Raw genomic sequence first — 14739 nt, forward strand, 5'->3', positions numbered from 1 at the left:
GGGAGGCCCTAAGCAATTTAGCAAGACCTTGTCTCAAAATAAAAAATGGGCTGGGGATGTGGCTAAGTAGTTAAGTGTTAAGTGCATCTGGTTCAATCCCTGGTACAAAAAAAGAAAAGGAAAAAAAAAAATCTAATCTAGTTTTATGAAAAAAGGAACAAAGATTAAGACAAAAAGAAAAAATAAAGTAAATGCAGTCATTCAGTTATACAAAGCTAAAGCTAACATTACTTGTTATATCTTCTTTTAATACTTATAATGTCAATAAAAATGAAAATAAGTTCATTTTTTCACACAACTCTAAATACTGTTATGTATTCAGTTCTAGGATATTCAGTATCATCTACTTTCTTGCCTGTTAGGTAATCTACTCAGGTTGAAGTTTTATGCCTTATACAACTTATATGATTTGTCACTTTTTTAAAATTAAATTCAGAGATTTACTAGTTGTTAGGTATTACTTTAATAGTTTTAATATTGCTGATCTTAGTTGTTCTACTTAAAGTAGATAGAGCCTAAGGAAAATTGTTGGAATCTCAGTATCATATTTCTCTAGTATATTTCCCTTCATTTACTTTGCTCTATTGGCCAGTGTCAATATCTTTCTTCAGGGTACGGGTTTCTTTTGTTTTACTTGATTTCTTTGTTTTATTTTCATAACAGAATTCTGTAACTAAGATGGAAGATTTGCACAAGGAAGTGGAACAATCACATAGAAACTATGTGAAAGAAATTGAAGATTTGAAAAATGAATTGATGGTAGTGCATTCCAAACACAGTGAAGATAAAGCTGGATTACAAGAGAAACTGGAAGAAGCAATGAATAAACAATTAGAGCTCTCAGAACAGCTCAAATTTCACAGTGAATCTGAAGATACTGTTAAAAAATTACAAGAAGAAATTCCAAAAATTAGGTCAGCCTTTGAGGAGCAAATTTCATATCTGCAAAAGCAGTTAGAAGCTACCACTGATGAAAAAAAACAAGAGGTTACTCAACTGCAAAAAGTCATTGAGGAAAATTCTCAGCATTACCAAAAAGATATTAATAGTTTACAAGAAGAACTTTTGCTGTTGAAAGCTACCCACAAAGAAGAAGTAAAGAAATTGATGTGCCAAATTGAAACATCAACTAAAGAACATGAAACAGAAATAAACGAGTTAAACAAGCTAAATGAGAACTTAGTAAAAAAATGGGAGGCAACTGAGAAGAGTAGTCAAGAGAAATGTGAATTGGAAAACTTAAAGAAGTCCACCTCAAATGTTAACCAAGACAATCAAATGTGTTCTATGCTTTTACAAGAAGATACTTTAGTAGAACAAGTAGTAAATGAAAAAGTAAAACAATTAGAAGATTCCTTAAAAGAACTTGAATCTCAACATAGTATCTTAAAAGATGAGGTAACTTATATGAATAATCTTAAATTAAAACTTGAAATGGATGCCCAACATATAAGGGATGAGTTTTTTCATGAACGAGAAGACTTAGAGTTTAAAATTAATGAACTACTATTAGCTAAAGAAGAACAGGGGTGTGTAATAGAAAAATTAAAATATGAGCTAGAAGATTTAAATAAACAGTTTTGCTTTACTAAAGAACAACATAACAAAGAAGTGCACAGTCTTAAGGAACAACATCAAAAAGAAATGTTAGAACTAAATGAGACGTTTTTGTCAGGTTCGGAAAAAGAAAAATTAGCATTAATGTTTGAAATACAGGGTCTTAGGGAACAGTGTGAAAACCTACAACAAGAAAAGCAAGAAGCAATCTTAAATTATGAGAGTTTGCGAGAGATTATGGAAATTTTACAAACAGAACTGGGGGAGTCTGCTGGGAAAATAAGTCAAGAGTTTGAGTCAATGAAACAACAGCAAGCATCTGATGTTCATGAACTTCAGCAGAAGCTTAGAACTGCATTTAATGAAAAAGATGCTCTTCTTGAAACTATGAATCGACTCCAGGGAGAAAATGAAAAGTTATTATCTCAACAAGAATTAGTACCAGAACTTGAAAATACCATAAAAAGCCTTCAGGAAAAGAATGAATTGTACTTAGTTAGTCTCAGTGAAAGAGATAAGATGTTACAAGAATTAGAAACAAAGATAAGTTCTCTTACTGAGGAAAAAAATGATTTTATAAGTAAAATTAAAAATTCCTGTGAAGAAGTAGATAGTCTCCATAAAAAATGTAAAAGGGAAGAGAGCTTAGCCATAGAACTAAAGGAAAGAGTTGAGCAAACCGCCCAGTACAACAGTGAACTAGAACAGAGGGTAAATGAGTTAACAGGAAGACTAGATGAGACTTTAAAAGAGAAGGATCAAAATGACCAAAAAATAGAAAAACTTATGGTTCAAATGAAAACCCTCTCTGAAGACCGGGCAACGTTTTCATCTGAAGTAAAGGCTCTTCATGAGGAAAATAATAGACTGAACTCTGCAAACAGCCAGTTGAGTAAGGATTTGGAAGCTCTTCAGTCTCAAAAAGAAGATTTTATCTTAAAAGAACATATTACTGAATTAGAAAAGAAACTTCAGGTCATGGTTGTAGAGCGAGAAAATTTAAATAAACTATTTGAAAATGAACAAGTCCAGAAGTCATTTGTCAAAACCCAGTTGTATAGTTTTCTGAAACAATTAGGGTCAAAGGTTTTAGAAGAAAATGAAGAAGATGATGTTGGGAATATCCTACAAGTTATAGGTGAATCCTTAACAAAAATAAATGAAGAAAAACACAACTTGATTTTTCAATGTGATGAAAGGGTTTTAGAGTTAGAAAAAGAGATTAAGTGCCTTCAAGAAGAGAATGTTGTTCAGTGTGAAGAACTTAGGTCTTTACTGAGAGACTATGAACAAGAAAAAGTTCTTTTAAGAAAAGAGTTAGAAGAAATCTTGTCAGAAAAAGAGGCACTGCAACTTGATCTTCTAGAAATGAAGAATGCTAATGAAAAAACAAGACTTGAAAATCAGAATCTTTTAATTCAGGTTGAAGAAGTATCTCAAAAATTACATAGCAAAAATGAAACCCATTATGAAAAATCTTGTATAACGGAACATGAAAACCTAACGGCATTACTAGAACAAAAAGAAACTGAATTGCAAGATGTGAGAGCAGAGTTGACGTTATTAAAGGTACTAACTATTTGAACTTTATTGATTCAAATAAATTCTTAGTTCTGGTCATAGACTCTAGAAAATTTTATATTAACATTTTTCCACTTTTAAGTCAGAAGTAAACTTTTTAGCATTTATGCTCAAGTGGCAAATTTCTGAAAAGTGCTTTAAGTATTTTGATGTTATATATCCTGTTTATTGCATTGATTTTTTTGGAGGGGTGTAATCATTTTAAAACCTTGAACTTATATAAGATTAAATGATTAGGGGTTTAAAATATTTTGGTCAAAAGTGTGTAGTCACAAGCATGAAGAAATTTGAGTTACATTCTTATGCATGGTATCTTTTTCAAAGAACACTATTGAGCAAAAAGTAGGCTTATTTCACTTTGGCTACAATTTTAAGGTTTTCTTTAAAAATTGTGTTGTAAAAGATGATAAACTATAATCACCATTTGATCATTTCTTTATTACACATATATTTGATACTTAACATGTTACTCTTTTTTTTTTAAAGAGAATTTTAATATTTATTTTTTAGTTTTTGGTGGACACAACATCTTTGTTTGTATGTGGTGCTGAGGATTGAACCCGGGCTGCACGCATGCCAGGCGAGCGCACTACCGCTTGAGCCACATCCCCAGCCCTTAACACGTTACTCTTGCCTCTGAGTACTATTAGTTCTCAAAGTAAATGCCATATACATAACATTAGCGTTACCTGGTTTGTCAACACAGATAATCAGTTTGCTTTTTTCATCATGGGAAAGTAAATAAATTCTGTTATTGTGTTTTGTTTTATTTTCCCGTGTAAAATCTAGGATTCCGTAGAGAAATCATCTTCTATAAATAATGATCAACTCTCTTCAGTAAAAGAGCTGGAAGAAAAAATAGGTAACTATGCTTTTCTATGTTGTCACCATTAGACAAATTCTGGTTAGAATAGATCAGTAAAGTAGCTAATTAATGCATTGTTAAAAACATAATGTAGCTATCTTTGCCTTTAACCTCCATTGCCCCCAGCTATCTGTTTGCTTTTCCTTTCAATTGTCACTTTCTGTTTAATCCAACAAAACACTAATATGACACCATTTGTAAATGGTTGCATGATTATTTGGGGGATTTTTTCATTGAGCAAATATTATTTGAATGTCCACCTACTCTAGACATTGTTAATAGAAAGGTGAATAACATATAGACAGTGTTCTCAAAGAGCTCACTGTCTAGGGAAGCTCTAAGTACCATAGTGTGAGGTGCAGACAAAGATATAATGTTGATAGCATAAAAAGTTGCCTGTTGTAAGTTAAGAAAAATATCAGAGAAAAGCATTTTCAACTAGGTCTTTTTTAAAATTTTTTTAGTTGTTGATGGATCTTTATTTTCTTTATTTAAATGTGGTGCAGAGAATTGAACCCAGTGCCTCACACATGCCAGGCAAGTGCTCTGCCACTGAGCCACAACCCCAACCCTTCAACTAGGTCTTGAAGATTGAGAAATATGACACAAGAAGAAAGGAAGGGATTGCAGCAAGAAGGAACATCAGGTGTTCATATGTTAACATTTTCAGAGTCAAGGATCAGACCAGGAAGTTCCTGACCATAAACATGCTAGTGTGATGTGCAGAGGAATTGAGACTTTATTCTTATCTTTTTATTCCACATGGTTTACATGGAATAACTCTTTTATTCACATTTAAAAATGAAGATTTAGAAGTGTTGTATAATATGCTCATGATTCCTTAATTTAATAACCAGTTAGATTGGGATAGTTTAGAATAACTTCCAGTTTTCTGTGGTGGGTGACTAGGGCATGGAGAGATGCTCAGTTTTAGACTAACTTTAAATACCAATTCAAGTGAAAATGTCAGATAAAATGATTATGTAAATCTGGAGTTATAGAATGCTTATGTAAATCTGGAGTTAAGGGGAGAGAACTAGGCTGGAGATAAAAATTTGTAATTAAATAGTAGGTATTAAAAGCCATGAGAGGGCTAGGGATGTGGCTCAAGCGATAGCGCGCTCGCCTGGCATGCGTGCGGCCCGGATTCAATCCTCAGCACCACATACCAACAAAGATGTTGTGTCCGCCGAAAACAAAAAAATAAATATTAAAAATTCTCTCTCACTCTCTCTCTCTCTCCTCTGTCACTCTCTCTTAAAAAAAAAAAAAAAGCCATGAGATTCAAATCACCCAGCAATATGGAAAAAAGATGAGGACCAGAGATAGACAGTTTCCTATTTTTCAATGCTGAAAACAAAGGAAATTGAGAAGGAGCAGCCAATAAGTTTAAAAAAGCAAACAAACAAACCTGGAACATAAAATTTCTTGCGAGTTAAGACAAGTGCAAGTGAAAAAAGTGGGGAAATGTTATCCATAGCAAGTTCTGCTGATGGGTCAAGTAAAATGAGCACTGAAAACTAACCATTAGACTAACCAACGTAGAGGAGTTTCAGGATGTGCTAGTGTCTAAGATTGATTGCAGTGGATTCAAGAAAAAAATGGAGGAAGAGAATTTGGAGAGCATGTATAGACAATTCTTTGAAGAGTGAAAGAGGGGCAGTGAGTTGTTTTTTAAAATTGGAAAAATAGCATGTTTCACCTAATTGCAATCTCTCCCCTGACCTTTGTAACTACCTCACTGTTTGTTCCTGATCTTGATGTCTTGATATTTTTCTTGTTGCATGTTTATAAACTGTTGGGGGGAAATCCACTGGAGAGGGTAAAATTGCTGCTCTAATGCCAGAGTAGGTGAGATGGCATTGCAGTGAAATGCAGAAGTGGAACAGTTGGCCTTTGCTGCACAGTGTGGCACAGGTACACACTGATTAATAAGTAAGGACAGGAATTCAGATCATAAGTAAAGATATTCAAAAAGTAAAGTCCTGAGGGGCTGGGGCTGGGGCTCAGCGGTAGCACACTTGACTGGCATGTGTGTGGCACTGGGTTAGGTTATCAGCACCGCATATAAATAAATAAGATAAAGGTCTATCAACAACTAAATAAAACTATTAAAAAAAAAAAAGTCTTGAACCCCAGAGTTCATATAGGAAAAGTAAAGAGCTTAAGGAGAAAGATCAAAATTGGTTAGGTCTAATATATTTCATGTTTAGCTGTGAAATTTAGATCCACCAACCAAGATGAGGTCTGTACATAGAAACTTACCGCATCTGATACCTTTTCTACTTGGTCCCAATTTAAAACCAACACCAAAAATCCTAGCATACCTGCATTTCCAGAAAATCCAACACTACAGGAGTCTTAACCTCTCCAAATCCAAGATTATTAAAAAGTGTAGTGTTTTAAGAACTGAAAATTACTTAGATAATGAATGATTAAGCCTTCACTTAATGATAACATTGATGTTTTAGCTACTTTAACTTCAAACTGAAGATTTTATGTTCCAAAATAAATCAGTTTCTAGGGTTAAAATGAACAAGTATATTACCAGTAGCTTGGAGGCTAAGGCAGGAGGATCAAGAGTTCAAAGTCAGCCTCAGCAAAAGTGAGGCATTAAGTAACTCAGTGAGACCCTGTCTCTAAATAAAATACAAAAAAAAAAAAAAAAAAAAATAGGCCTGGGGATGTGGCTCAGTGGTCGAGTACACACACCAAAAAAAAAATCAGATAATTTTGATGTTTTTTCCTTGTACTTCACATATAATCCTTTCATTTTCTGTTTTTAGGAAATCTGGAAAGAGAATCCAAAGAGAAGGAGGAAAAAATAAGTAAGATAAAATTAGTTGCTGTGAAAGCAAAGAAAGAACTCGATTCCAGCAGAAAAGAGGTAAGCCAACTCAAAAAACACAAGATTCAAGAATCTTAGGTTTTGGAAAATCTAGAGTTTTTACTCTTAATTTACTGTGTATTTAAAATAGACCCAGACTTTGAGGGAAGAACTCGAATCTGTTCGTTCAGAAAAGGATCAGTTGTCTACTTCCATGAGAGATCTCATTCAAGGAGCAGAAAGCTATAAGGTAAAATAGTTATTTTAATAACAATTTATATTCATAACTAGTTTAAAAAAATTGGAAAGATAGGTACAGGGGCACACGCATATAGAGCATCATAAGTCTTGTTTTGTTTTGTTTTTTGGTGCTGGAGATTGAACCCATGGCCTTGTGCATGCAAGGCAAGCACTCTACCAACTGAACTATATCCCCAGCCCAAGAACATCACAAGTTTGAGGTCAGCCTTGGCAAGTGAATAAGACCCTGTCTCAAAATAAAAATTAAAAGGCCTGGGTATGAAGCTCAGTTGTAGAATGTTCCTGGGTTTAATCTCCAGTATCACCAAAAATGAAGAAGGAAGAGAGAGAGGGATGAAGGAAGGAAGGAATTGGAAATGTAAAGTTCCTATCTATAGAATAATCATCTTGTATTTTTGTACTTGTTAGTAAATCTTTTTCCCCGGCTTTTTTTTTTTTTTTTTTTTTTTTTTTGTACATTGTAGTGTGGTTAGCCTTTAAGTAGTACCTTTATCTGTTGTTTTTGAAAGTAAACTTCTGTTTGGGGATTTCTTAATAAAAACCAGTAAGAGAAGGTTGCTGTTATTGTAACTATGTAATATTGTTCTAACCAAGTTGAATGAATGTGAAGTTTAACACAAATTGTAACAAGAAATAGAAGCATTGTTATTTGAAAGTAATATATTTATCTACTTTAATAAAATAAAGCACTATTATAAAAATCAAAAAATAAAATCCAACAAAGTTACCAAGTACAATATAAAAATCATTACATTTCTTCATGTATTTATTTGTTCAGTAAATATTTACATGCCTAGACTGAATTCTAAGCTCTGGACCTGATGGTGGTCAGCCAAACAGACTACCACCAACCAAATAATCCTGAACTCCTGCCCTCTTAGGACTTAAATTCCAGTGGCAATAATGGGCAAACAGAAAAAAGACATGATACAGACTATGTAGCAAAACAAAGGTAAATAGGAAGAAGTGAATGAGCAGTAATCAGTAGGATTTGATAAAAAGAGAAAATCCCTTAGTAGACAAAAGATAAAATTTTGAGAACTTTAATAAGCATTTGGGTACTTAATAAAGAAAACTTCAAAATTTATGTAGGGTAACTGAATATTATTGAAATACGAGTTCTCAAATTGTTTATAAATTCAAAAACAATTTTATTAAGAATTCTAGTGGGGGCTGGGGATGTGGCTCAAGCGGTAGTGCGCTCGCCTGGCATGCATGCGGCCCAGGTTCGATCCTCAGTACCACATACAAACAAAGATGTTGTGTCTGCCGAAAACTGAAAAATAAATATTGAAATTCTCTCTCTCTCTCTCTCTCTCTCTCTCTCTAAAAAAAAAAAAAAAGCTAGGGTTTTTTGGAGGGGGGATCATAACAGTTATTCCAAATTTTAAATGGAAAATAAGCTAGCAAGATTAGTTAATTCTTCTGAAAATGTAAAAGGGAAGTGACCTCTACACACTAAATTTTTTTCCCATTAAGCTATAGAAATATGGTAGAATTCTAATGTGAAAATGAGATTAACAGAAGAGACAGAGACTTCTATATAACAACAACACATACTTTTATGCCAGGCTGTCTTCTAAATGTCTTAGTATGCTTAATTCTCAAAACAACCACAAGAAGTATGTTATTAGCTTCACCAGTTTATAGGTCAGGAATCGTGAGGCATAGAGATTCAAGGTCACAGACTAAAAGTTAGAGACTTCAGGGTCCCAAAACATAGCAGAGCTGGGATATTACCAACTATTCCAGACCTGTTCTTTCACCAACTAAGCTATACTATCTCAGGAAAACTTAAAAATAGAAATCACTGCCAGGCATGGTAGCACAAGCCTGTAATCTCAGCGATTTCAGAGGCAGGAGTATCACAAGTTCAAAGACTTAGTTGGGACCCGAAGCAACTTAGTGAGATCCTGTCTCTAAATTTAAAAAAAAAAAAAAAAAAAGGCTGGGGATATGCCTCAGGGGTTAAGCATCTCTGGTTATGTCTCTGATAACAAAGAAAAAGAAATCACTGAAGAAATAATTGGTAACCAGGCACAGTGGCACAAGCCTATGATCCCAGTTACTTCGGAGGCTGAGGCAGAAAGATCCCAAGTTACAGGCCAAGTTCAGCAACTTAGCAAGACCCTGTCTCAAAATAAAAATAATAAGAACTAGGGATGTGGCTCAGTGGTGGAACACCCATGAATTCATCCCCAGTGCCAAAAGAAGGAGAGGATTTAATCAGTTTTTTATTTTATTGCACATACCAAAATAATTCTGGGTGGATTAGGAGTTTTGAAAAGTATTTTTTTTTTTAATCTGGAATAAAAGACTTGATCTTTTGACTGACTTCTAATACAAAAGACTTTTTAAATTTAAAAGCAATTTAAGTAACTTCTGTAGATTGGTAAATTGAACTTTATTAAATTAGTATACCTGGTCTTCCTCTGAAGGAAATTATTAGGTTAGATTATAAAGTCTCTTAAAATATAAAGGAGCAGGCTGGGATATAGCTTAGTTGGTAGAGTGCTTGCCTTGCATGCACAAGGCCCTGGGTTCAGTCCCCAGCACAAAAAAAAAAAAAAAAAAAAAATTTGTATATATATATATATATATATATATATATATATATATATACACATATATATCTCCAGTATAACTGGCTCATGAAAGATGAATAAGCTCATGTATAAATTTTAAATTTGGGGTTTTTAAGATCTCTTTAAATATTAAGAATATTTATCTTGTCATATTTTTATATGTAAATTTACATTTTCATTGACATTTTTATATGTAAATATTTAACATCTCAAATGGACTTATATATTTTACGTCAGGCTTTATTGATTGTACAATCTGACCTATTGAATGAATAATAATAACCTAAAGTTAAATATTTTTGTCTTTTATTGAAGAATCTTTTATTAGAATATGATAAGCAATCAGAGCAGTTGGATGTGGAAAAAGAACGTGCTAGTAATTTTGAACATCAAGTAGAAGATCTTACTAAACAATTAAGAAATTCAACTCTTCAGGTAATTTTAAATTGAGTAAATTCAGACATGAAAATTTTAATATATTTTAATCTCCAATACTTTTTGCATAAAATTAAAATACAATCAGGAACAGTATTTTTCTCCTCACCCCGAATCAGGAGATGAATTTAACAAAACAATAACTTATTGCTCTGATCTCAGTCCCACTGGATTTGTTTTGTTCCTGTTGTTTTTCATTTTCATCTTTTACTTTATAGATGCATCTGGTCTTTTATAAATTTTGCCATATAAATATTAACACTAATGGTTTTGAAACTTAACATTGTCATCCTGTGGAATTTATTTTGAAATTTTCATTTTTCACAATATGCCAATATTCTTATTAATGTACCTTTTCTTCCTCTCTTAAATATATTTTTTGCATGTTTACAAAAATGAATCATTTGTCATTCCAGTGTGAAAAACTAAATTCTGATAATGAAGATCTCCTGGCTCGTATTGAAACACTACAATCTAATGCCAAGTTATTAGAATTACAGATTTTAGAAGTCCAAAAAGCCAAAGCAATGGTGGACAAAGAATTGGAAACGGAAAAACTTCAGAAGGAACAGAAGATAAAGGTAAAAACAATCCTGTGAGATGATTCACGTATATATAGTGATATTTTTACCAAAATATCATTTGAGGAAACGACTCAATTGAGTCTTTAATTAATTGCTTTATGTATGCCAGCTCTAATTTTGAGAATCTAAGATGTGATATTTGCATGTTTATTCATTAAATATTGAAAGGTCACCAAATTTTTTGAGTGTTTGTGTATCAGATTTATTTTATAACCTCTGACACATGTACTTTTTTTAATGTTGATCGAATGGGGGGGTATTTTTAATTTTAGGAACATTCCAGTACTATAAAAGAACTCGAAGAACTTCAGGTACAACTTCAAAAGGAAAAGAAACTGCTTCAGAAAACTATGCAAGAACTAGAGCTGGTTAAAAAGGTAAAATAAAACACCAAGATTGAAAACTGATTTCATGGGCTGGGACTGTGGCTCAGTGGTAGCGCACTTGCCTGGCATGTGTGAGGCACTGGGTTCGATTCTCAGCACCACATATAAATAAATAAAATAAAGATCTATCAACAATTACGAAAAAAAAAATTTAAATGTTGCTAAACAGAAAAGAAAACTGATGTCATTGTTCATATTATGAAGCTACTCTGTACATATCAAAAAGGAATATTTTTAAATGTTGTTTATGATACTAAAATAACCCTCATAAATTGTCAGCCCAATAAATTGGAATTTTAATTCATTTCTCTGTCTTTTCAGAAGAATCTGAGCTTATGAATTATCAGAGTTTGATTTGATATATCATTTTCTATACATGATTGTTACGTGACCTATGAAGATTTAGTTAAAGTCAAAAGAAAAGTACTATAAGAGCCACTTAAAATATTAATATTTCAGCTGGCTGCAGTGGTGCATACCCATAATCCCAGCATTCAGGAGGAGGATCACGAGTTCAAAGCCAGCCTCAGCAACTTAGCAAGGCACTTGGCGACTCAATAAGACCCTGTCTCTAAATAAAATATTAAAAAGGGGTTGGGGGTGTGGCTCAGTTCAATCCTCAGTACCAAAAAAATAATAGTAATATTTCATAAATAAGAGTCCCCACAAGACTTGAACTACTAGTTATGGTTAATGAAAGTTTTTTTAATGAAATACAATATAGCTAAGAAAATTGAGCTGCTAAAATATATATATTTGATTTTATGAAATTAGAAACTTAAGTATCCAACTTCTATTTTCTTCATTATTGTTTACACTATTCTGTATTGTAGAAGAGCATAACAACCTGTTAATTCCTACAGCATCATGTTAGCAATCTAACAAATGAAATTAATAACTGAATCTTTTATAAAATGTGCAGGATGCCCAACAAACTACATTGATGAATATGGAAATAGCCGATTACGAACGTTTGATGAAAGAACTAAATCAAAAGTTAAATAATAAAAACAGCAAGATAGAGGATTTGGAGCAAGAAATAAAAATTCAAAAACAAAAACAAGAAAACCTGCAAGAAGAAATGAGTGAGTAAAATGAAATTCACTTTATGTTAAAATTATTTCATTGTAACAGGTTTGGGGAAGGGGCATTACTGGGTGTGTCTAACATAGTGCTAACCATTGTTTAGGACCAGAAGGAATATAAAACCATTTGCCATTAAGGTTTTTACAGTCCATGCTGGTGCTTGACTGTGTGTCTTGACAATGCATGCTAGTGTTTTTTCTTAAAGTTTTTGTTATGTGAATAATATGAAGATACAAGTAATCTTTGTCCACAATTTGCTGATTGTCAACAGATTAGGAAAATTTAAATAGTAATGAAAACAAAAGGAGACTGAAGCAAGGTGCAGAGGCAAAGTGGCAGAATGGCAGGATGGCAAAATGGCATGAAGGCCTCTTGCCCAAGCTGCCAGCTTTATTTATATCAATAGGTTACATTAGGTCACTGGCATCATTAGTACATTATTGTTCATTGTGTCATTAGGCTGATTACAGAGTTAGCAACATTATGCAGCATATTGCATACTATGGTTGCAATGTGCAATGTTAGGAGCTTTGTGTCTCTCTCAAGAAAGTCCATTGTTTAAAAGTTACTGCTCTGTGGACAGGTTCAGGCTCAGCAGAGCTTGGTGAAACGTTATGGTTGTCTTGTAACAAGAGAGTTTATTCCCAGGAGCTGTGTGCCTGAGATCAAGGTCTAGGCTGATAAGACTGTAGCACAGAGCCTTCACATGTAGGGCATTGCTATAGCAGCTAGGCATTCCATACCTTTGCACAGAAACTTTCCTAGCAGCTAAGCATACCACAGCCATGAAGTCATCAGAGACCCCAGTCCCAAACACAGAACCCTTACAGTGAAGCATTTCTTTTTAATGTAATTCTATCCATTTTAACCATAATTTTTTTCTAATGTGGGAGTTAACTGGGTATTGAACCCCATAGGCACTCTACCACTGAGCTTTATCCCCAGCCCTTCTTATTTTTTGTTTTGAGACAGAGTCTCAATAAGTTGCCAAGGTTGGCCTCGAACTTGCAGTCTTCTTGTCTCAGAAATAACTGGTCCACACCTGATTCCATAAAATATTTTCTGTTGTTAGCATTGAAAACTATGATTTACCCTTTAGGCATTCTTTAGTTGCATTTCATGAATGAATATGTTATATTCATATTTTAATTCAATTCAAATTTTTGTTATTTTTGTTTGAAAATAGTTTTGGGTTTATTTATTTGTTTTTTGTTTTTGGTATCGAGGATTAAATCCAGAGGCATTTAACACTGAGCCACATCCATGGCCCTTTTTAAAATATTTTATTTAGAGACCCGGTGTCACTGAGCTGCTCAGGGTATTGCTAAGTTGCTGATGCTGGCTTTGAACCCACAATTCTCCTGCCTTAGCCTCCTGAGCTACAGGGATTACAGGCACATGCCACCATACCCAGTAATAGTTATCTTCTTCTTTAAATTTTTTTTTTTTTTTAATTTTGAGACAGGACCTCACTTAGTTAATGAGGCTAGTCTCAAACTTTTCTTTTCTTTTTTTTTTAAGTTGTAGTTGGACACAATACCTTTATTGAAGATGGAACCCAGTGCCTCCCATGTGGTAGGTGAGCACTCTACTGCTGAGCCACAAACCCAGTTCCTATAATAGTTATTTTTTAAAGCAGAAGTCAGCACACTATGGCCCACAGGCCAGCTTCCTGTTTTTATAAATAAAGTTTTATTGGAACAAGCCATGTTAATTTGTTTATAGTGTCTGGCTGTTCTTGTGTGACAACAGCACAGATGAAATAGAGATTAATTGCTGGCAATACTATATTATTTATTATTCAACCTCTTAGGAGAAACTTACCAACTCCTATTTTTTAAAAAAATTAAAATTTAGGAATTTTTTCAGTATTTAGCCACATATTTGCCATTTCTGGTATTCTTTGTTCCTTTGTGTATATTCAAATTCCATTAGGTATGACTTTCCTTTTGCTGAATAGCTTCTTATATCTTGCAGCCCATAAGCTACTGTCAATTAATTCTTTCAGCTTTGGTTTGTTAGAAAAAGTCTTTACTCTGCCTTCATTTCCAAAAGATGCTTTTGCTGGGTATAGAATTCTATGGTATATTTTTTCCCTTTTTTGTATCCTGCTTGTGTTTATTCAGCTTCTTGGATGTATAGGGTTTTTATAAAATTTTTTCAAGTTTGTACATTTTGTCCATTATTTCCTTTTTTTTTTTTTTTTTTTTTGTCTAAACTACCCCAACCCATCCCCAGGATTCTAATTAGATATTTTAGACTACTTGATATATTTCCATAGTTCAGTGATACTCTATTCCTTTTTTTTTCCTTGCTTCCTTGATTGCTTGCTTGTTTGATTTTTGTACTTTCCGAACTTCTTTTTGTATAGTTTCTATTACTGTGTCTTCAAATTCTCTGATCTATAGTATTTGTTAATCCCATTCAGCAGTATGTCTACTTTAGATTTTGCATATTTCATTTCTACAATTTCCATTTTTTAAAATATATTTTCCATTTCTCTCTTCTCTATGTTTGTTTTCCTTAAATTCTTGAGCATATTTAATAATTATTTTGATGCCCTTTTTTGCTA

At 33.2% G+C, this 14739-nt stretch overlaps 1 protein-coding gene across 7 annotated transcripts in view; it reads left to right on the forward strand.

Annotated features, from left to right (window-relative positions):
* Positions 1–14739, forward strand: part of GCC2 (GRIP and coiled-coil domain containing 2) — a 49725-nt gene that overhangs the window by 6300 nt on the left and 28686 nt on the right. For all 7 annotated transcript variants that reach the window (XM_081264413.1, XM_081264410.1, XM_081264407.1 and 4 more), the window contains 8 exons: positions 664–3126; positions 3928–4000; positions 6790–6890; positions 6982–7080; positions 9992–10111; positions 10528–10692; positions 10968–11072; positions 12004–12166. In XM_081264413.1, coding sequence (XP_081120539.1) covers positions 664–3126; positions 3928–4000; positions 6790–6890; positions 6982–7080; positions 9992–10111; positions 10528–10692; positions 10968–11072; positions 12004–12166 — 3289 coding nt within the window. The remainder of the gene's footprint in view (positions 1–663; positions 3127–3927; positions 4001–6789; positions 6891–6981; positions 7081–9991; positions 10112–10527; positions 10693–10967; positions 11073–12003; positions 12167–14739) is intronic.

The sequence above is a fragment of the Spermophilus citellus genome, assembly GCF_964194105.1.
Source record: "Spermophilus citellus genome assembly, chromosome: 13".
In the NCBI taxonomy this organism is placed as follows: Eukaryota; Metazoa; Chordata; class Mammalia; order Rodentia; family Sciuridae; genus Spermophilus; species Spermophilus citellus.